The sequence below is a fragment of the Carassius gibelio genome, chromosome A23 (genome assembly GCF_023724105.1).
Source record: "Carassius gibelio isolate Cgi1373 ecotype wild population from Czech Republic chromosome A23, carGib1.2-hapl.c, whole genome shotgun sequence".
NCBI lineage: Eukaryota > Metazoa > Chordata > Actinopteri > Cypriniformes > Cyprinidae > Carassius > Carassius gibelio.
The window spans coordinates 12281276-12296800 of record NC_068393.1 but is presented as its reverse complement, the minus strand read 5'-3'; the positions used below and the strand labels follow the sequence as shown (position 1 = coordinate 12296800).

The 15525-nt window shown below is 36.1% G+C and overlaps 1 protein-coding gene across 4 annotated transcripts; it reads right to left on the bottom strand.

The window, feature by feature from the left end:
• Nucleotides 1-29: 29 nt before the first annotated feature.
• LOC127944540 (cytochrome c oxidase subunit 4 isoform 2, mitochondrial) lies at nt 30-3187 on the bottom strand. Of its 4 annotated transcripts, none has more exons than XM_052540548.1 (5): nt 3028-3187; nt 1530-1629; nt 1157-1324; nt 457-588; nt 30-373 (listed from the first exon to the last, which is right to left on the bottom strand). In XM_052540548.1, the coding sequence occupies exons 2-5, from the start codon at nt 1627-1629 to the stop codon at nt 240-242; spliced, it is 534 nt and encodes a 177-aa protein (XP_052396508.1). In that variant the 5' UTR covers nt 3028-3187; the 3' UTR covers nt 30-239. The 4 variants fall into 4 exon arrangements, with proteins under 4 accessions (XP_052396508.1, XP_052396509.1, XP_052396510.1 ...); XM_052540549.1 differs by having other exon boundaries at nt 2980-3139; XM_052540550.1 differs by having other exon boundaries at nt 2992-3138.
• Nucleotides 3188-15525: the final 12338 nt, after the last annotated feature.

Sequence of the window (15525 nt, the reverse complement as noted above, 5' to 3'; positions counted from 1 at the left end):
GTTGAATGAATACGAAGATACACAAGATGTGTTTTCTTTCAAGTTTTACTTCTGTCAGCCAAGAGGAAACACTGTTTTGGACGTTTTCTCCCTTGCTCAAATTTTATGAGGTTGCCCATTGGATAATATTCAAATGTTGCATATAAGAACTGCATAGTAATGCATGAAGACTGACAAAGGGGAAAGCCCAGTAAGTAGCAAGGCTTTAACGTGTCACACTCAGCTGCATTTCTTTTCATCTATTTCCACTGGCCCTTCTCATAGTCCCATTTGGCTGAGAAACCCTCCACAGGGTTCACCCGCATGTCCAGCATCCTCTTCACCTGCATAGCCTGCCATTCGTCATCAAAAGTTGGAGGTTGAGGGGGATACACTGAGCACAAAAGATTGACTGTAACTTACTGTAATTCAGACTTCATAAATCACGGAATTAAAAACCAGAAGATGATCCCTTACCATAATGCGTTTGCCAGAGAACAACCAGGCCAGTTAACCCAATGAAGAAAAAGATGCCGCCCCACACAGTCTTCCACTCACCAGTTGGTTTCTTCATCTCAGCATATGTCTCATTGAACATCATCCTGTACACTGACATTGAGGATCACAGTGGATAAAAATGGCAAAATATTTTAGTGATTCCCCATGATTTTGTCTTGTTATTTGCCCTATCAGATAAAATTATTGTTCATAAAAACCTCCATCAAATGGCCAGTTGTTGGGTAAGGACATGTCAGGGCTTGTTCTTTTGAATTTGTATTTATTTGTTTTTAAGTTGGCCAAATAAGAATTCATTTTTGGATCTTATACAATAAACAATGGTACATGTAGCCATGTCACGTACCATGATTTACCAGTACTTGTTAATGCTACTGAGAGGTAGGTGCTTTAAAGAGGAGAGCCTTAATTTAGAGAGCACTTAACTGGACATTAATGTGGACACACCTTTTCGTGCAATACGAGAAGTCAGTATTTTATGTCTATTTTCTCCTAAGAGAGTGTAGATTTTAAATGTAAATATCTGCTGAAAATAAATGTCAACTTTCAAGCACTAGAATATCAAAGTGCCATAATGCTTACATTTGACTACTCATTGAATTTGGACTCTATATGTTGAGTATAAAGAATTCTGAATAAAATACACAGGAGCAGTACTAACAGGTAAGTTTCTCTTCTTTAGAGAGGCTGTTCCAGGGACCTTTCTCCTTCTGCTTCAGGCTCTCGTCTGCAGCACTGAGGGTGTCCTTGTATGGTCTATCAGGCAGAGGAGTGTCCAGTCGGTCACAGTACAGGGGTACAGACATATCAGCCTGTTCTGTCACCCCAACTTTGGGAACCGGAGGAAATGATCAATTGATTAATGAGGGAAAAAATAATGCAGGAAAACAAGGACTGATAAATAAATATGACACTGATGTAATGCCCACTCATTGATCATCATAGTTTTATAATATATATATATATATATATATATATATATATATTATAATGTCTCATTTTATTTTGTTCTTTTAAGGAACATTTAACATTACCATGCCCATGACTGGCCATCCTGCTGCTGCTGGAGCTGAATGCAGCCCCTCCGCGTCTGGACAAAAGCCCCGCTATACGTCCTGCTGTCACGTGGAGCATCTGGTCCACAAAAGAAAATGAAAACACGTTCAAAACCTCTCAGAAAGACCACAACACCTGTCAGATTGAGGTTGAAGATAACGCACATAGTTGTGTAACTACATTTTTAACTTTTATGTGATCTGCATAGAACCTGGTATGTTCTTAAGACAACCTGGACGTCATCCTTTTAATGGGCCTCATCTCTGAAACATTCGTCAATATGCAAGTAAATTCTGATTAATTTACGCGTAAAACAAACCTTCACGAAAATCCTCCTCCGGGTTCACAAAAACTTCGTAGTTCGTAAAAGTCAGATTTGATTAAATGTGAATGTTAATGAATTCCAATCGTTCTTAAATAGGGCGCGCGCACACGCTCAATCACAATTAGCATAATCCCCGCCTATGAATTACGCAAACTACGTATCTAAATGGTGTGGAATCCTTTGGTTTGGCAAGTTATATTGCATAAATGCATACGAGACACTTAACCACATAGAAAAAGATGCGGTTTTTAAAATACCCGCGTTCGTATGGACAAACAGGCTTGACAATATATGAACAAATAACGTGTGTCCACCAGAGCGTTTTTAGGCCATCTGACATACTGCCTGAAAACGAACAGCTGGTGGTGCTTGAGAGAGCTTTGGAGGCACTGCATTTTACAGTAAATCTCCACCATCCATGGTTTAAAAAATAAACATTCTGAGATTATGATGCACAGTTCTGGGAAATTTTGGGTTTTGTTGAACAAAAACGCGTTAAAATTATAATTTATTTAATAAATTTTCAGAAAGCAAATGGACACTTGCTGTCATACAACATTTTTTATTAATCTGTGAAAAGCTAAAACCTTTTTGCACCCTCTATGTGCAGCGACAGAGAGACAAAATAATTAAAATGGAAACTTGCAGAAGTCCAAACCAATAGTTCACAATGACCCCTATAGACTCTTAACTTTCAACAAATTACCAAATGGTTTATAAAAGTCAATTATCTGCTGTATTTTGCTCTACAACATATTTTTATGTGACTATAGTTCTTTACGCTGTTATTTTTTAAAATTAACATTATTTGAAGAAGAGTTTCTACTGGAAAAATACGGATAGAATGATCATCTACAACAACAGCCAGTAAAAGCAAAGAAGTCATTATGTAAATGCATTAAACTCTTGTATGCTTATCAGTGTTGCGATGTTGTTGAATGCTGGCCTACTCATCAATTTCTATCAAAGCTTAAAGAATACTCTGTAGCTCTTTCTCTTGCTGTAGAATTTTTTGCATCTTTTGAACTATTTAAAGTATTTTTTTAAATTGCATTGAGCACATACTGTATGCACATTCTTTCCGTTTTTCAGTCCATGCTTACTATCTTTCTCACCCTGCTGCTTCTAGAAAGTTCCCTCATCGTACTCACAGTTTTCCTGAGACAAGACGATAAGGATGACAAAATCACAAATAAGAAAATACAGGGGGGAAAAAAAGTGCACAGTTTTATGCGTATGTCCCTGCTTGGGCTGTTGACACTGACTGACCGTGAAAACACTCGGGTGGGTGGAGAATGGAAGGAGAGAGAGAGAGAGAGAGATCTGGTGGGAGAGACTGTGCAAGTAAACATCTGAGAGATGGGGGGTGTTATCCGGCTTATGTCTAGTCCTGATCGGTTTAGCCCAATGTAACCTGAGCTAAAGTCTGCCTCAGAAGTTTTATAGTGAGTCTGCATGTGGGAATATGTTTCACTGCTCAGCCAGGTCAGGATCAAATAAGGACAAGCCTGCTGTCAAATATTCCAGTGTCAGATATATCTAAAGAAAGATCAGTCAATCATACACGGTTAAACTGTTTTCTTAAAGTTGATTTCTTCAAATCCTCAGTTCTCTCTGCTTTACTGTAACCAATTAGTGTTTTGGAAAAGTGAGAATTTCTGATTAACAACTGCAGGTGGCAACAAGTTATTATTGAACATTTTTGTTGCCACACATCTGAATTAATTCATATCTCAATGCCTCGAAAGAATGTTAAATACAAGTTAATCTATATCAAAATCATCCTTCACATGCTGTTGAACAAAATATGATTTGATGTGACACTGATGTGTAAAGACATGAAAAAATCGGTCTGTGCAAGAAACTGAACATTATTTATATTGTTGTTTACCTCTGATTCACTGCGATGTCTAAACTGTGCTGAGTGCACTGCATCTTCTCTGCATCTTGACACTTCTAACTGAGAATGTAGAATGTCAGTGGTCCATTTGAGAGATAAGGGGTGGTTAATGCCTTTATAAGTTTGTGATCTGCCATAAAGCAAGAAGAAGACAGATTACTCGCTGACTGAAGAAGAAGACGCGAATGCGCTCAGGACAGTTCAGACATTGCAGTGAATCAAAGGTAAAAACCGATATAAATACTGTTCAGTTTCTTGCACAGACCAATTGTTTTGTGTCTTTACACCTCATTGTACATTTTGCTATATATTTTAGGGTATATGTTAGGGTGAACTATCCCTTTCAGATTTAAGAATATTACACTACAGTAAGTTGTATTTTACCTAAATGACCAACTCAATGCATATATTTTACCATAAGTATTTGTGTATAGACCTGAATTTGATCTGTTTTCATCTGCCATTCAGTCATGCTGTGTTGATGTCAAAACCTTGAATATAGACTGTTACTTTCACATTTTTTCCTAACACCAACAAAAAATAAATAAAAATGCAGGACAAGTTGAGACAGTCTTTGGATGCAACTCCAACTAAAGGTGTAACAAGTACACTGTAAACCAGGCCTCAAATGGACTTAAAGATCGAAACAAACTCACAGGAAGTAAAAACTCTACTCATGTGAAAAGCATCAGAAGCCTCTAGATGGCAGCAGTAAGCCTCACACGGTATCAACTGCAATTCTGACCGAGCATTTCTTCAAAGACTGCATGGGTCTAAAACAAACCAGGATTTGTTTGTGATGTGAATTCAAAAACTTGACAACATCACAAACTGTACCTCAGTTGAACTGTTCAATCTGTAGGCCAAAGTCTAATTCGCCAAATGTCATCTAGAATACATCCTGGGTTTTAAATATAGTTATTCCCGAGTAAATAAAGGTCTGTGGTGAACTACTTTAAGATACATATTGTTCTATAACATAAATTACGCAGTGTTACATGTGTTATAGGCCTACCGATGCTATGAGTTGCAATAAAAGGGATGATTTTTCAGGCAAGTAAACTAACATCCTTCTGGTAGTTATTTAGCATCTTACATTTTTAACAAACAAACTACTTTTAACTTGTGGTATATCTGTCTAATTTATGTTACAGTAAAATGTTAAAGTCTCTTCAAGTAATGTTAACAGACCTTATTTCACTCGTAAGTCAAAACTGCTGCTCTAAACACCCATTGGAAATTCCTGAGGGAATTCATGGCTGAACACTCTTGGTTTTATGACTGCAAACTCTATATTATACCTTCACTTGATAGAAAATGTTATTTTACTTTTTATCTTTTTTTGTGTATAAAATTGCCACTAACCAAGTCCTAATCTATTCTCTTTCTTTCCATTTAACAATAATAATAAAACATTTTCAGTCATTTATCAACTTTTATAGTTTATTATGCCGAACAGCATGAAAACCTATGAGCCTACAGTAAATGCTACATTCATGTAATTATTTAGTGAAGTAAAAAAACTCCAGATGATGCTTTGTTTTCTCTGTTATTACATCGTGATCTTGTTTGAATAGCGCTAGAAAGAGTGGAGGGAAAAAAAGTTCTGGTTTTACACAACCATCTGCTAACAAAGTCCATTTCTTGTGACCTGTCTTCTGAAATTTCTAATATAATTTTATTTTCATGCTAGATAAATTATCAGTTTTAAATCTTCACTTCAGCATCTTCAGCATCACTATCGGCAGCTGTGCTAGAAATTTAAAATTACAAGTTACATGCCCAATAAATAATAATGAATAATAATTTATTTTTGTTTGTACACTAGCGACCAAAGTTTTGGAATAATTTACACTTTTTAATGTTTTTGAAAGTCTCTTATTCTCACCAGAGATGCAAAAATACAGTTAAAAAGTAATACTATGCAATATTATTATTAATACAGGTTAAAATTTGTTTTTGAATGTATTTTAAACTGTTATTTATTCCTGTGATAGCAAAGCTGAATTTTCAGTGTCACAGGATCCTTCAGAAATCAGTAGCTCAATAAAGGAATTGTATTCATTTTGTCCCAAACATCTTCTGTAGGGCAGCTTCAATAAAACATTTATGTCTGATCTTTTTTAAGTTGAAAGCCTCTTTATTTCAACATCAATCTACCCCTATAGCAGAGAACTGTGTAAGTGAGTATTTAGGTGGTGACTGTCCCCTTGGGGTCCACTGATCCTCAGGTGTTGACTATGACACCAACAGCTGGCAGAACAAAGCAGAGGGCCGGATCATGCACCACTGGCTGTGTTCCATTCCATCCTGTCCCCTCCCTCCAAGAGTGGCACGTGTCCCTGCCCACCCCCAACCAAACACAGCTTATACTGAGTGTACACAACCCCCTGCTTCTGTCGTTAAACCCATTGTTATCTCCAAGCCCCCTTCCTCCAGCTCAGTCCTGTTATATGCTCAGATTTTGCATTTTTTGCTCTCTAGAGGAAACTCATATGCCATTTGTCTTCTCCCTCCCCACCCCTGTCGTCTTGCATTGTCTTGCCCCTTCACAAAGCAACAAAAAGCCAGAGGGGAAGAATGAAGCATAATGACCTCTTTGACCGTTAACTTGAAGTCTGGTCCCCAATGCCATTCATCCACATCCAAACATATGCAGCTCACTAATAGTTTATCTGCAGACCATGAGATGCCCACTTCACTGCAAGCACATATGCATGTCAGTTATTTCATAAATCTAATGAGTATTCAAGAAACACACACATGCACACACACACAAATACACAACTTGGTTTTCCATGTTTTATGTGTTCTGTTATCATCTATGTAGTACTGCAATGGGGAGGTTGAACTCGGATCTCAAACTGAGCTTTGGGTTAACCATCAGGATTGGATGTGCAGCAACTTGTGAAATGGTTTTTATACTGTATAAACTGCATTTTCTATCGCTTAACCCTAAACCTATAGCCCCTCAAACTAAATTGTCTGCGTTTTGATAAACTGCGTTTTGATAAAACAAAACTTAATTCGGTATGAATTATAAGCTTGTTTCCACATGGCACTAAAAAATAACCCAAAAAGGTAAAAATATTACTTGTGGGGACATGTGGTCCTCATAACGTACAAAGTGTCTGTTATTTTTTAATTGTTGAGATGTTTAATCAATCATTTTTTTATATTTAGTTGTTGTTGTTGTTTGTTTTAGAATAAAATGTTTTCATTTTTATTAAAATATGTAAAATGTAATTTAGGTAAAGGCAGGGGAATGGGATTGTGTCTAAAAAAAAATCATTTTAAACAAATAAATCTGAACAACAACATATTAACATTAAGTGTTTCAAAAGAAAAAAATAAATTGCATGTACAAATTTAAACTGAAGCTTTGCATTTGCACTTGACATTAATTTACAGTTTACAGATAAGTTTGTACATTTTAAAACAATAATTTGTAATAATTTCATTTATGTGTGTGTGTGTGTGTGTGTGTGTGTACTTTGTATGTAACTTTTTATTTTTGTCACAGACGTTAAATTTAAAGAGATGCTTTATTGCTTTCTGTCTGTTTGTGGTTCATTCAGCCTTGTGGGGAAATGCCTTCGCATGCCAAAATGTGCAAGAGCACTGCTTCAGAGATAATGAATTATTCACTCTCTTTACACCAACCCTTGTATGGCCATAAATATGTGGGTGAACCTATGAAGCCCTGCCCTCAAACCTATGGCCAAGGGCAGATAACATAAAGCCAGCTTTGACCTAGACCTTCTTGTGCCAGTGTCCTGGTTTACTGTGCCACCTCTCTCACTTTTCCTTTCCTTCTTCCATTCACATCCAACCTACTTTGCATACTGGCATCATAACACAGTCTTTTCCTTTCAGACCCCCGGGGCATGCTGGGTAAATGGGTCATTCTCCCACTGCATTTCATTAAAAGTGGCTGCTCTTTCTGTCGCCCGTTTCATGTGTGGTTACAGCTTTGTGTTTGATCTGGACCATCTCTTCCTCTGCTGCTTCTTGTTCAATGAGGTTATGCTTCCGAGTAGTGAATGGGATGTCATATGATGCACTCCATGATGGTCCTGATGGATGATGGGACACTGACCTGCATTACACACCAATTAGAGCTTCTCACTGTTTGTTTTTCTCTATTCGAACTGGCAGTGCCAAACCTTTGTAGATAATAATAGCTTTCAGTGTTATCTTCGTGACAGGATTATCAGGCTGAGCTACCTTGCTCAGAGTTTTCCATATTATCTGTTGGCACGAGACGTAATGAGGCAAATGAGGTTAAGGCTTCAGGGTGTAACATCAGTGCCCCTCCCCCCTAAACAACCACCGTGAACATAGACAACACGTTCAACATTATACCAAAGAGATTTCATTCATGCATATTTATTCAAATCATTTCCTCATCATCTTATAATCCTGATGTACTGTGTACTAAAACATTCCATAAAGGCGAGAGGAGATATATCTGAGATATGCACAATTTCTGGCAATATTATTGACTTGGCTGCACAGAAGAGAACTGAGCTGAGCTGGATGACGAGACAACTGAATCAACAATGAACTGACTTTAACTAATAAACCGGTTGTTTTCTATTGTCCTCTTGCATTATCAGCACAAGTTTTTCCTGTTTAACACTGTAAAACTGCTTTGACACAATCTGCATTGTATGACGTACCATATAAATAAAGGTGACTTGATAAAAATATTTCATCTTTTAAGCATTAAAATGCATCATTTGCTAGTCCAACAAGTTTTCACTGCCAAACACGAGTAAACAGATGTTTTTCTTTTACTACCTTTACTTAATATCTGGTGATCTCATGGTAATTCGTAACTATTTTACATTTAAGCAAATTGGCTTCTTATTCGTTAAGTTCATTTGTATGCTTTCAATCTGTTTATTATCCATTGACGGTTATTTTTGGGGCAAGTTCAGGGGTGAACCTTCATGCTTACTGGTTTTCTAAAAATTTATTCACATGTTACGAAATCTTACAAAGATAAGCAAATGTAAGATAGCAATGTTTTTGACTGATCTGAACTGAATGCAACAATTAACATCTCACTGATTCAATCATCAGGTCACAGCAAGTCTCACGTAAACAAATAACTGATTCATCATTTTGGAAAATGAACAGGATTTTTTGTAACTGAACATTCATCTGTGTATTTGATAAAAGCAATTATTGATTTTGATGTTGCTAGCACATTTGAGCTGCAGGAAATAAGATTATTCTAAGAAATGATGTTCCGTTTGTGCATATTGAATGAAATACTGATCTTTCTTGGGAAGGAATGAACATTGAGTCAGATTTTTTTTTTTTTTGCTTCATGAGGAGTTTCAGTGGAATAGATATCTGAAACAAGTGGAGCAAGTATTGCATGTGCAGGGGTTTTCTGGCTGTTGTTTTAGGTGAAGAAGGAAATCATTTTTCTTTTCATCAGAAGTGTATGTACATGTAAAAGCTTTACACAAGAAGGAAACCAAAGGTTTTGACATCAACACACGTAGCCCTGTTTCAGCATGACTGAATGGCAGATTTGTGTGTATGTGGAAAACTATTAAACAGGTCCCACTGTCCCATATTTACATGTTAAACCCAACTCTGTAAAGCAAACACTCATACTGCATACACACTTACACGGCTCAACAGAAAGGATCTTTCCAAAAAATTACTTCAAAAGAACATACTTGTGTGCAAATTCACATGTCCAATTTACTGTAACCTGAATTCACTTTACTATTGTTAAGTGTTACCAAATGTATTTACTGTGAAGTATTACCAACTTTACCAAAACTGTAAGGGGCTCTCAGGGGATGGGGGTGAAATGAAACAATACAAATATGACCCTTTGGACTGTAAGGTCAATGTCACTTTATTTATAAAGCACTGTTTAAAACAACAGTAAACTAAAATAACACTGCTGCATCTTCTCCTTGCTATATATTTGTGTATATTGTATAGTGTATATACAATATGTCCATATACCTTTTTCTTAAATTTTAGTTGATACCATATTATTAATAAGTAAACCTATTGTGTTGTAATGTGTATAATATATATATATATATATATATATATATATATATATATATATATATATATATATATATATATATATATATATTCAAAATATAAAACTAAATAATACATAATGTTATTATCAGTGAATTAAGTGTTCAAGAAAAGTTAGTCTCCTCTTTTTTAATCTTTTTTTTAATATATCTTTCTGAAGGCATAATTAAATCCAAATATATTATGTAATTTATTCATTTATCTTGATATGGCACAAACACATCATTTGTCTGATATTGTTTAAAATATTGCAAAGATGTACAAACATATGACCAAACTGGACTGTACAGAACCTTTTAAAAAGAATTTGTGCATTGTGTGTGTGCGCATATATATATATATATATATATATATATATATATATATATATATATATATATATATATATATATATATATATATATTATTAGTAGGTATGTACATATGTCTAACTAATGTGCCATATAGAAATCTGACACATGCAGTCTCGACCTTTGACCTGTGGCGTCTAGTCGCACTCTTCCTCCATCTCTCCTCAGGCTTTCAATTCACAATGAGAAGGACAGCAGCTGCTTGTCTAGATGAAGAAAAGGAAAGAGGATTTGGATTTGGTGGTATGTGGTAATTGGAAAAATATTTTTTTTTTATGAAGATCTGTAATCATCATCATCATCATCCATTGTTTTCTTCTTTGTTATAATCTTTTATTAATCTACCACTTTTGCATATTTACATTCACAGTGTTTATATCCTGTATGAACATCAACATCAAATTCTTCCTGTTTCTACTTCTACTTCCTCATGCACTTATACATTTCACATGAACAATCCTGACAAGAGGCAGTGGAGTTTAATAAACTCTTCAGTACCCACATTCTGAGATGTGTAGTTCAAGCATGCCTTAACACCCTATACAACAAAACACCTTGCACAATAGTGGTTTGGATTTGTATACGTGCAAGCTAGTGTATAAAAATACTCATGAGCATAAAGCAGCCTTGACTTTGTTTACACTGTATCTATTCCTGACAGAGAGTAGCTGGTGCATCTGTATGCGAGTGAGTTTTTCGTTTAATTCAGTGTTAGTCTCTGCTGTCATGGTCCTGCTGGGTGGACTCACGCACTCACTCCACTGGGAACAGGAGAACACCAGAGACCACAGAAACACAACAGAAGTCAGGTACAGTAGTTAAAGGGACAGTACACCCAAAAAATAAAAATAAATAAATACAAATCTGTCATCATTTATACACACCCTCATGTTGTCTTTTTATTTCTTCTGAGGAACATTCCAAAAATGCTACAGTAAAAACATGTTGAATAATATCAGCTGTACATTAACTTACCATATAGGGTTAAAAACTGTGAATGGTTTAGCGTTATATGTAATCAAATTTATGGATTTTGCTAGTTAAAATTGTACCGTATAATTAATGGTGAAAACAGTATAAGGGCATTCACAAAAGTCTCAGCATGAAACATATGATTAAGTTTTATTTAATTTTGTTTCTTCTTATTTTTATTATTATACTGTAGTACAATAGGGAGTTATGTGTTGCATTTTATGATATTTAGTTAATGTTTATTGTATTATTTTAGTGTTAGCATGATGGTGTTCCGCGTATCTTATTTTTGAGTAGCTATATTAACATTATATCACTTGATTAAATATACAGGCACCAATATGCCAGCCCGTAATATCTGAAACATTGTCACTGCAATTTTCATGCTGAATTTCTGACAAAAGGGTATTTTTAGTACCATTCACTTTCATAATAAAAAAGAATAGCTTGAATATTCTGTTTAACATCATCTCCATGGAAGAAAAAAGTCATAAACGTTTCGAAAGAATGATCATGAGTAAATAATGAAAGCATGCTTATTTTTGGGTGAACTATTGCTTAAAATAAAGTGAGAGCGAAGGAGTGTTTGCGCACTGATAAGACAATGCACTGCTCTTTTTCTTGTAAGCTTTATGGGAAGTCAGCAGACTGTGACCTTATGCTTAGTCAAAACATTTTCAGAGGAATGTATCTCAAAGCACCACACACTAGGCACTTTCATTCTTTTAAAATCTATGAAACTGTAATGGGTTCTGCGTGGTTGTGGTCCAGTATATGGAATGATTTATCATCTATGAAACATCTCACACGCTAATCATGGTTGTCATCTGATGTTTTCTCATTGTCTGTCTCTGCAGTGGTTTTCTGTTATCCAAAGCTGTTGGCCTTGTCTTTCCTATTTCATCTTGCCACTCTCTTTCTGTTTTCACCCGTGGGATAATGAAAGGTAAGAGATAAGAGATCCTTCTCCATCGCCAGCAGCATCCTTTCCCATGGGTCCATCATCCAATGGGATTGAGTCAGGGTGCTTAGTTGACAGAGAGGGGAAGGGAAAAACAGCATTTGTTTATATGATAATTAAATTGTGAAGTGTGTGTGTGTGTGTGTGTGTGTGTGTGTGTGTGAGAGAGAGAAACTGTCATTGGTGACTGAATAGCAGCATCCTGGATTGGCATTCTGTCAGCCCCTGTCTCAATGGAAGTAAGAGATGCAGTTGTTAGATGTGCATTGAGAATATGATAAGGACATAAAAAATGTGTTCATATTTCAATATATAATTAAGAGCAGTCATGCAGATATTTATTAAAGGGGGGTGAAATGCTATTTCATGCATACTGAGTTTTTTACATTGTTAAAGAGTTGGATTCCCATGCTAAACATGGACAAAGTTTCTAAAAATTAATTTGTACGTTTGGAACAAAAATACTCCTTCCGGTTTGCCGGAAGAGCGCGTGCTCCCGTAGAGCAGAGCAGAGACATTCACTGATCAGAGGGAGAGCGAAATGTCACAAAAGAAGTGTGTTTTCGGTTGCCAGGGCAAGACAACCCTGCACAGATTACCCCCCCCCCCCCCCCCCCCCCCCCCCGAAAAAAAAAAAACTGCATTAAGGGACCAGTGGATGGAGTTTATTTTTACAGAGCATCAACGGAGTTGTGCAAGTGTTTGTATTTGTTTCCTGCATTTCGAAGATGCTTGTTTTACAAACAAGGCCCAGTTTGACGCCGGATTTGCGTATCGTTTATTTCTTAAGGATAATGCAGTCCCAACGAAAAAGGGTCATGATCGTGTGTTGGAGCCGCAGGCGGTGAGTAAAACTGCTTCAAATATCTCTGTTTGTTAACTTAGCTGTCTGCGTGTAAGCACATCAAGTAAACAACATGCGATGTTGTCATCAAACTGCACTTTCCGAATGTACAGCTTAAACAAAAAAAAACAAAAAAAAGATGACATAAAGTGGAACTTTATCATAAAATCATTTTTATTTATAAAAACCGCTAAGCAAATATATACAGTTTCAGTACATACCACATAGAGACGTCGTTGCTGCTGCTGCTCTCGTTCAGTTTCAGCCTCTGGATCTGATTCTGGATCATAAATATACGCTGAATCTGACTGTTAGCCATGGTTTGTTTTGGATGATGGTTTTTTCCTCAAGGTGTGTCACAGCTTCCAGCTCTCAACGCAAAAGCTTACGCGCACTCGTGATTCTTTAGCTCCGCCCACACGTCACGCCTCCAGCCGGTCGTGTTTTTCCGGGAAAAATCGGTACAGACTATCTTTCTCTTATGAATATAATAAAACTAAAGACTTTTTGGAGTTATGAAGGATGCAGTACTACTCTATAGGTACTCAAGATTAACAGGATATTGAGTGAAAACGAGCATTTCACCCCCCCTTTAAGATTATCATTTATCATTAAAGTGACATTTCTCCCAAAATGAGAATTCCGTCATCATTTACTCATGTTGTTTCAAACCTGCATGACTTTCTTTCTTCTGTGGACATAAAAGAAGGTATTTTGAGATTCCACCCTCATGCACTTGATGTATATGTGATCCAAAACTATTTGGTAACCCAAATTCTTCCAAATATCTGATTTTGTGTTCTGCGGAAGAAGAAAAATGCTTTTATGTGGAATGAGAATGATAACAGAATATACACACTTGATCATGTCGGGTATCAACAGCCATTGATGTTGATATTATTGAATTATTATTATGTGTTTAAGATGAAGGAAAACCTTGAATAAAGAGATATTAGATAAACAAGTGTTGTTTCAGCCTGACAAAAACTTAACATACATATACACGAGACAAGATCTGCGTGAGAGAATGTTGAACACCTCACCAGTCCTCTGTGGGAAGTGCAGGCTTGATAAAAACAACAAAAGATTTGAGAGTGTGTCAAGGTGTGTTTTTCCTCTCCTATAATTATGGTTGATTTTGGACCTAGATTAAGCAGAACATGAAGTGCTGGCTCAGTTAACTGAAGTCACTGAAAAAAGACAATAACTTGGCTCTCAAAAAGCTCATATATTAAGCATCATCAGGCAGGTTTTCTCAGAAGCTTCTCAGGAATATTCATTTGGAGAGTTGACTACCGCAGACTAATTGTCATTGCTTCATGCCCACGGGTTATGAATAAAAGGAAATAATTTTCAGAGAGAGGACTCAAAATGGAAGAAGAGATATAAACAGATTATTTGCTCATATTCTTTATTTAAATCAGGAAAACTGATTTTACAAGGAGGACAGAATTCACTTCTCTTCACAAATAAAAATTAAATGATAAAGATAAAGCAATAAGCTTACATAACATTAATGGTGGCATGGCTCATTTGTTTACATGTCAACATATACAAACCACATGCTTCAAATGCAAGTGATAGTGATTTGGAAGTGGAACTAATATACTCCACTTTTTCAATAGTTTAATTTCAGTAGAGAGACAGATCAGCAGTAGGTTGGTATTTAATGAGAAATGTTTGTAAGGAGAGAGGATTGACGGTTGAGGTTCATGGCCCAGGGGACGATGTCTTTGTGTTTCAGAGCTCTCTGTTTTCCTCTGTCATGGTTAACAGTTAAACCGAGCGCTGAACAATGGATTCAAACTGCATTTGGCCTCTCAGAGCGCCGAGTGGGAGTGAGTAATGGAGGTTTAAAGATCAGACTGCTGCTTTTTTTCAAAACCTCGCTCTTATTCTCTGCATCTCCTCGTTAATTACCTCTTGTCTACTCATCCTCATCTTCAATTAGCAGCAGTGTAAAATCTTTGATGCAATATATTCCTCTACAATGCCTGTATTGCTTAGCTTGAATCCTGATTTATATTACAATATAAAATATGCATTATTTATATTAAAAATATTAAACACAAATAAAATCTTTAATCTTAACTGAGATTAGTGCAATATATTCCCTTACAGAGCCTGTATTGCTTTGTTTGTTTGTTTGTTGTTTATTTGGTGATTTAATTGCTGAATCATCATCATAAAATCTAATTTATAAAATATTAAACCATAAATATGCACACACACACACACACACACACACACACACACACACACACACACACACACACACACACACACACACATATATATATATAAATATATATATATATAATAAAAATATAAATCTGTAAATTTAAGTGAGGTTATTTAAACTAATTAAATTAATGCATTCTTTGTCTTCACAATTGTGTCTTCATAGCACATAAAGAGGACAAAAAGTGGAAGTCTAATGAAATCCCTTTGAATTCACCCTCTGCTACTTTAGTTTATCAGCAGCCCCATTGTATACGCAGACGAGAGCTAACACTGTTAGTGAGTCTGTGTCAGTTA